Genomic DNA, 8,125 nt, shown 5'->3' on the forward strand with positions numbered 1-8,125 from the left:
CCATTAAATGTATTGTATATAGGATGAATAGTCTAAGGATCCAGTGTATGTGGTGACTTTCCGCAAAGCAACCAGACTAACAATTAACATTTGGCAGATCTTTCTGAGCCTAAAACTCACGAGTCAAAAGTGATTAGTCTAATCCCAGTCTAAAGTCCAGAATTCATCTCATATTTCAGTCACATAGCAGAGGGAGAAACGCAAAGGGTTTCATTACAATAACGTCAGCGTTTATTGAAGCAACGGGCAGGAACAGTGCAGTAAACGGTACAGCGGGAACAGAGGGGCAGAGGGGGGAAGGTTTAAAGGCGGAACGCGGCAGGGGAAGCAGTCAAGCGCGGGTCTCAGAAGCCCGGGACGTTCGGTGGGCCGCCTCGCTCAGTACTCCTCTCCCTCTTCGTCTCCCTCCATGCTGTCAGCCCCCACCTCCTCATAATCCTTCTCCAGGGCGGCCACGTCCTCCCGCGCCTCCGAGAACTCGCCCTCCTCCATGCCCTCGCCCACGTACCAGTGCACGAAGGCGCGCTTGGCGTACATCAGGTCGAACTTGTGGTCCAGACGGGCCCAGGCCTCGGCCACGGCCGTGGTGTTGCTCAGCATGCACACGGCCCTCTGCACCTTGGCCAGGTCCCCGCCCGGCACCACCGTGGGCGGCTGGTAGTTTATGCCCACCTGAGAGAGAGAGGGGGGGGAGGGAGGGAGAGAGGGAGGGAGCGATGGGGTTAAACTGGAGCTGAGAGGGAAAAGCCACAATCACAGGCCAAGCACTTCTCAGATTGCTCACCTTGAAGCCGGTGGGGCACCAGTCCACAAACTGGATGGTACGCTTGGTCTTGATGGTGCCGATGGCGGCGTTGACGTCCTTGGGCACCACGTCGCCACGGTACAGCAGGCAGCAGGCCATGTACTTGCCGTGGCGCGGGTCGCACTTCACCATCTGATTGGCCGGCTCGAAGCAGGCGTTGGTGATCTCGGCCACGGTCAGCTGCTCGTGGTAGGCTTTCTCGGCGGAGATGACCGGCGCGTAGGTGGCCAGGGGGAAGTGGATGCGGGGGTAGGGCACTAGGTTGGTCTGGAACTCAGTCAGGTCCACGTTGAGCGCCCCGTCGAAGCGAAGGGAGGCGGTGATGGAGGACACAATCTGGCTGATCAGCCGGTTGAGGTTGCTGTAGGTGGGGCGCTCGATGTCCAGGTTCCGGCGGCAGATGTCGTAGATGGCCTCGTTGTCCACCATGAAGGCGCAGTCCGAGTGCTCCAGGGTGGTGTGCGTGGTCAGGATGGAGTTGTAGGGCTCCACCACGGCCGTGGACACCTGGGGAGCCGGGTAGATGGAGAACTCCAGCTTGGACTTCTTGCCGTAGTCCACGGACAGGCGCTCCATCAGCAGGGAGGTGAAGCCGGACCCGGTACCCCCCCCAAAGCTGTGGAAGACCAGGAACCCCTGGAGGCCTGTGCACTGGTCTGCCTGCAGAGAGAGGGGTCCCCCTCAAATCATACTCACGTCCTTCATCACTTTTCGATTACATCTCACACACACATGCACGGTTTTTAGGGACTTCTACTAAAGGGCAGAAAGTGAAACATTTTAGAAGAAAGCGTGTTAACAGAAAGATAAAGGACTAGTTTAGCTGGATGTCATCTGAGCTGTACGTGTAAGAGGAGCAAAACACTCCACCATTGGTCTCCATCTCACAGTATCTGTATATGTTCAGCCTGCTCCAGCGTCTGCAGCTAACATTGCAGGGACCATGAAACTCATTTTATTTTCTTCACCAAATGTTCAGCTCACCAAAGGATTTGTTTGTACTATAAAGTCAAAATGACTTAACTAGTCTAATGACATGTTGTAATGCTGTAGGAACACGGAAAAGGAAAAAATGAAATTGATCTTCTACACACAGTAATAAAAATTCCAAACTGTTATGAACACAGAAATAAAACTTTATAGCATACACAAAATAAAATTTACTACGACTATGAGACATTACCAAGCGTTGACAAAAAGAGAACATTTTATTACATCCATTATTGTGATTAATGTGATTTCTGCAGCACTGTTCTCAGACACACACCAGTTTGCGGATCCTGTCCAGCACCAGGTCGATGATCTCCTTGCCGATGGTGTAGTGCCCGCGAGCGTAGTTATTGGCGGCGTCTTCCTTGCCGGTGATGAGCTGCTCGGGGTGGAACAGCTGCCGGTAGGTCCCAGCGCGCACCTCATCTGAGGAGACACAGGGCTCAGAGACTCAAAGGGCTACTTCACACCAAAATTGTGACCGCAGTGTTCAAGTGTGCAGTGTTGAGAGTGCAGTGTTGAGTGTGCAGTGTTGAGAGTGCAGTGTTGAGTGTGCAGTGTTGAGAGTGCAGTGTTGAATGTGCAGTGTTGAGTGTGCAGTGTTGAGAGCAGTGTTGAGTGTGCAGTGTTGAGAGCACAGTGTTGAGTGTGCAGTGTTGAGAGTGCAGTGTTGAATGTGCAGTGTTGAGTGTGCAGTGTTGAGTGCGCAGTGTTGAGAGTGTACAGTGTTGAGTGCGCAGTGTTGAGAGTGTGCAGTGTTGAGAGCACAGTGTTGAGTGCGCAGTGTTGAGATGCTCAGGACAGCACAGGCTTACCCCGGAAAGACAGTGGGCTCCAGATCCACAAACACAGCCCTGGGGACGTGCTTGCCCGCCCCCGTCTCGCTGAAGAAAGTGTTGAAGGAGTCGTCTCCTCCCCCGATGGTCTTATCGCTGGGCATCTGCCCGTCTGGCTGGATGCCATGCTCCAGGCAGTACAGCTCCCAGCATGCATTGCCAATCTGGACGCCAGCTTGACCCACGTGGATGGAGATACACTCACGCTGCAAGGAGAGTGGAGGTCAAATCTTCCTATTGCCTTGAAATAAAATATGTTCAAATGAATGCTTTTCACTGCTGCCTGTGATCCGATTATTTTGGGTGGGTTTACGTAACCTGAAATCGGATGTCAAAAAGCACTGAAAATACATAATGTGAAACGTTGCCTTACACATTGCATGCGTTCAGATAAAACATTCTGGAATATCAACATCTCAGCACTTTGACCGTTCTCTAATAACCATCTTGAATTGTTTACTATGAATATCATTATGCTTCATACAGCTCTGTGAAAACCAAATATTAAGCCGCGTTTCCACCGCAGGAACTATACCCCGGAACTAGGAACCTTTTGAGGAACTCAGTGCGTTTCCACCGCAGGAACTAGGGTCCATATTTAGTTCTGGGGGCTTTGTTTTACCCCCCAAAAACGTTCCTGCTCGGGAGGTAGTACTTTCCGAAAGTACAGGAACCTTTTGGGTGGAGCTTGCAGCGCTGAACATTTCTGATTGGTCGAGTACTCGTAGCATTTGTGTTGTATTTATTTTCCGCCATTACCCGCCATGTTTGAAAATATGCAGCGGCAAACCAATTTATTTTCATAATAACTTCAAATCAAACTTGTATGTTATGCGGCGCAGTAGCCTACTTTTGGTTATAGCCTGTCAACGTCTTGGAATTATAACGTGTGCTCTTCTGTTCTTTTCTTGCTTTAGTATTCGTTTTATAAAATGCTAAGCATTCGTGCTGGGACAGCATATTACGTAGGCTACCAAAACATTCAAACGGATTAATTCGGTTGCTGAATATTTTCTTCCGGATTTTCTTTGTTAGCCCGTTGTAATTGACTCAAAACGTTTGACACAGTTATGTGAGGTATGCGGTAGTTCTGCATAATTAACATTGGTGATACAGTACAAGCAAACTGAAATCACCTTCCGCACTTTTTATCCGGGTAAAATAACAGGTTAATTCTAGTAATCTTCCCTTTAGCTTTTTCAGACTGCCGTAATTTTACTCAATTTTACTGCCATTTTTCAATTCCACGAAAAGACCAGGAAGACTATGGACTCATTTATGGTGCATGGTTCGCATCTGGAGGGCACACTTCGCTGCTCGGCTAGCAGTAACTTCGAAGGAAAGCAAACGGTGGCTGTACCACTACTAATTTACATTTTCACGCAAGTCCGAGTTTTCGTTCTATTCTTGTCATTTTGCGATTAGCCTATATGGAATTGACGACGAGAAAGTAATAAAACAGCAAATTGTTTACAACGTGTGCATGTTTTCTGCTGTTAATGAATGTGTTTGAGAGGATGTATGAAAATCAATAAATACAAAAGTAACCATATATAGTCATTGTTGGTAAGCCGTTGTATATAAGTGGAATAAACCCCTCCGGGCTGTCCCGGTTATTAGAAAATAATGTAGGTTACTTCGGTGGTAGTATGGGGTTACAGAAGAAATCATATGACAGAAGAACTTGGGGCAAATACTATGCTTTAGCTAAGGTGGACATTTTAATCAGCCTTCTTTGCGGGCCAGCTAGACCGGTTTCAGCCAGTTTCGAGGACACGTGCGATTTCTGTTATTTGAATGACAGTGGCAGTTTTCATAAATTCATACAAACGTATTATATCATAATTATTAAAGAACTGTTTGTTTTAAGGTATAATCCGAAATTTGACTGATGCATTAAACTAGAATAAAAATGCGATACAAATTATCTACCGAGCTAAGCCATTTTCAATTCAAAAGCTAAATAGCTTTTTTGCAAATGGTTTGAGTGCACAGAATTCTTCCATCAGGCGAACGTTAATATGTAAAGCCAATCCAATAGCTACTCAGACGAATAAAAATCAACGGTGATTTTTATACTAACTGGTTATTTGCAAATGCTTGACATAGCTAACAAGATACAAGCTAATTTTGGCAACTGAAATCACATGTCATTAATGGCCACTAGCTTGATAGCATAACCGTACCTACTAGCCAACGGGCCTAACCTGAAAAGTGACTATCCAAGCACCCACATTACACTTACCATACTGAAGTTTAATTATTCAAAACAAGAAAATATGAATATGTGTACGTATAACTCTTATATTGAGTTCTTTCGGGGTCAAATATATATCGTGTTGGAGACTATTTACAGTCACACGTTAGCTAATGTTAACATTAGTTGCGACGACGGAGAGGCGGCAGATCCGTTTTCCGTTAGCTAACCAGCTACGCTGCGCTCCTGCGGTTCACAATCCGAGGGACAGCCACCTCTCTCATTGGCTAATTTAAACAGAAAGCTGTTATTCTTTCATTTACAGCAGAGTACGCCAACGGCCACTCGGTCTTTAGGATTGGTTTCATGTGGATTGTGGGATGTAGTTTCTCACGCGCGCGGTGCAGGAACAGTCTGTAGGCTTCTGACCTTAATTTAGATCTAGATCATGGTAAATTTTAAAAATGTAAAGTTGATCAGTCGAGAAAGGGCTTGTTTCACTTTGATAGCAATATCTAGTTTTAGGCTGGCGCGTCTAAATCAGAAGTACCTGAGATCCAGGTGGCTAGTTGGCTAGTTGGTTGATTTGATGTGCTGAATGGCAGAGCGCTCAGTGTATCGCCATCTACCGACTGCAACACAGCATGGAAGTTAGCAACCTAACTTTAGTTATTAGCTAGACTAGCTAAGCTAAATCGCTTTTCAACAGCTACATGAAACTACTATGTAATGTCTAGAAATCACCTGGTACACCGGCGACTTTCAGCAACAAATTTCCACTTTACGACAACTTGCGTCTACTGAACTTGCTCGTTGCAACACTGAACACCGTTATTTCGGTCCCGAGACAGTCCCCGGATGAGGTCAATAAATACCGTAGAGTAGGTTTAACCAGTCTTTAGGAGAAGCGTATTGTGTATGAGATTTGTGTCCGATTCCTGACTCACCGCTGTTCGAGTTCATTTCAAACGAATAAGTCGCTCAGGGACATTTAAGACATGGTAAGAATAAAATAACAATAACATTTGATGATTGTTTATGCCAGTTTGATAACACAAATATCCCCGCACGTGCACGCTGATCTGACAAGCTAGCTATGTAGCCAAGGTTGGCAGCTAGTTATCGATGTAACAAATGCATTTACATGGCCACGGAAGGACGCGATTAACGTCAATACCTCCCACGACACACCGACGAGGAGGTTTGTCTAGCTGCCTGTCTCATGTCCCGGACTAAGCCATCAAACTTTAAATCGGTGAACTTTTCCATTAGTTAGCCAAGTAGCTACTTGGCTCTGACGTTTAGTGGGTGGCAGTGTATAATCTGTAAGGAGCTGCGCTTGTAGCAAGGTCACAGGTCTGATTCCCGGGTAGGCCCCTGCTGTTATACCCTTGAGCAATGTCTGCTAAATGCCTGTAATGTAATATCCATACATCCCAGTTTGAGAGCGTTATTGTATTGACGTTAATGTAATCACTGTAGCTAGAATAAGACGCAATTTGAATGTCGGGAAACGCACCAATGCAGCCAATTCATGGCTAAAAAGTTATTTGTGATTAAACATTTACCGTCTTGTGTCGGCGACATTGCTCACAATTCACAAATGAACCGTCGAGTTTACGGGACAATGTAGCTGTAGTACCAAGATTGACATATGTATTTGTAGTGTCAGGATGGTAAATGTCGTTATACCAAATTTGCAGGCCTTTAAAGACACCGAAAAAGCACCCGTAGAGGCTGAGGTCGCAATCCACCGCATCAGGATCACACTGACCAGCCGCAACGTCAAGTCACTGGAGAAAGGTGATATGTTTGTCCTTGAACTAAGGGGACTGTTTTTTAGAAGCTATTCAGTATTTTGATGCACACATGTAACACAACTGACTTTGCTGTGAGGATGATTTTTTAAAATGATGACCTGTGATTCATCTATACGCTATTCTGAGCCATGGGTACGGTTTTAATTTTACAGTTAAAGGTCAAATACATTTTTCTCCACTGAACTTGAGCTTAGTGTATAGGAGCAAGGTTACATTACACCCATGTCTGTCGGTGACCAAGGTTTTGCTCTCCACATTTTGCCGTAAAACTCAACGATTGGTTCAAATCTGGGAACCTATTTTTGGTTTTATGAAGCTCCATCAGTAGCTGCAGGAGGGATCTGACATTCCAGTCCTGGTAGAGCCACAGTGCATGCTGGTTACTGTGGTTTCAAGTCAGACAGCTGCCAATTTAGGTCAGCCAATCAATCACTTAATCACTTAAGTTCTGATGAACAGAGGTGGAAACTTCAGGGGTCAGAAAATAAGAGTCCTGCCGTGTGTTTCTTCCACCCATAAGTAGTTACACCTCCTGTCTGAAGAATTGTGGTAGTTAGCAAATCCCGGTGAGTGGAACAAAATACCGGGAAGCTCTTTTACTTTCTGAATCTGGATTTTTCCTCCTCTGCTGATGAGCTCCAAAAAAACAGGAGACACTGCAGCCCTCCAGGATCTGAGTTTTAGATCCCTGTTCTACAGTGTGCACGGACCTGATCCATCCCTGAACACGGACCTGATTCAGGGGGCCAAGGAGAAGAACCTGAAGGTGAAGGGGCCCGTCCGCATGCCCACCAAGGTACCCGGTCTCCTCTGCCAGTTCCGGGGCCTGCTGTGAGCTCACGGGGTGTTCCGCGTGCCCCTCGCATGCAGCTGACCATCTCAGAGATGACTTTGTGGAAATTCTGTGTGCTAGCGGGGTTGGGCCTCGCTGAAATTCTGTGTGCTAGCGGGTTTATGCGTCGCTTAAATTCTGCTTGTTACTGAAATTCCGTCACAGCTGGAAGTTACAAAAAAAATAAAATTCTATGATGGCGTCTTGCTACTCAAATTCTCAGTGATGGCAGCAAGCTATTGAAGTTCTTGCTCATGGCAGCATGTTGTGCTGCTGAAGTCTCACTGATGGCAACATGTTGCTGAAACTCTCATTGATGGGGGCGGGGTCTTGCAGAAGCAGACTCATTTAACACTGAGCTCCAAAAGTTCTGTTACCCCTCCCCACCCCCCCCCCACCCCCAGACTCTGCGCATCACCACGAGGAAGACCCCCTGTGGCGAAGGCTCAAAGACGTGGGACCGCTACCAGATGCGCATTCACAAGCGCCTGATCGACCTGCACAGCCCGTCCGAGATCGTCAAGCAGATCACCTCCATCAGCATCGAGCCCGGCGTGGAGGTCACCATCGCTGACGCTTGAGGTCACTTTCTACGCTCTGCAATAGATTTTTTAAAAAGCCACCGTTTTATTCCAGAGTTTGGCC

The 8,125-nt window shown here is 46.8% G+C and overlaps 1 protein-coding gene, 1 non-coding gene and 1 pseudogene across 2 annotated transcripts; 2 read left to right on the forward strand and 1 right to left on the reverse strand.

Annotated features, from left to right (window-relative positions):
- Positions 1-208: 208 nt before the first annotated feature.
- On the reverse strand, positions 209-5,225 carry LOC135260487 (tubulin alpha-1C chain-like; annotated as a pseudogene).
- A 1,276-nt stretch (positions 5,226-6,501) lies between these two features.
- On the forward strand, positions 6,502-8,102 carry LOC135260284 (small ribosomal subunit protein uS10-like). Its single transcript, XM_064345524.1, has 3 exons — positions 6,502-6,631; positions 7,299-7,444; positions 7,885-8,102. The coding sequence occupies exons 1-3, from the start codon at positions 6,502-6,504 to the stop codon at positions 8,059-8,061; spliced, it is 453 nt and encodes a 150-aa protein (XP_064201594.1). The 3' UTR covers positions 8,062-8,102.
- LOC135262287 (small nucleolar RNA U54) lies at positions 6,715-6,780 on the forward strand. The gene has a single exon (XR_010332167.1). It is a non-coding gene; the product is annotated as a small nucleolar RNA U54 (small nucleolar RNA).
- Positions 8,103-8,125: the final 23 nt, after the last annotated feature.

This window comes from Anguilla rostrata, chromosome 8, assembly GCF_018555375.3.
Source record: "Anguilla rostrata isolate EN2019 chromosome 8, ASM1855537v3, whole genome shotgun sequence".
In the NCBI taxonomy this organism is placed as follows: domain Eukaryota; kingdom Metazoa; phylum Chordata; class Actinopteri; order Anguilliformes; family Anguillidae; genus Anguilla; species Anguilla rostrata.

Coding starts and splice junctions, on each gene's coding strand:
- LOC135260284 (XM_064345524.1), top strand. CDS start 6,502: ATGGTAAATGTCGTTATACCAAATTTGCAGGCCTTTAAAGACACCGAA. Junction 6,632..7,298: donor CGTCAAGTCACTGGAGAAAG/GTGATATGTTTG, acceptor CCAAAAAAACAG/GAGACACTGCAGCCCTCCAG. Junction 7,445..7,884: donor CCGTCCGCATGCCCACCAAG/GTACCCGGTCTC, acceptor CCCCACCCCCAG/ACTCTGCGCATCACCACGAG.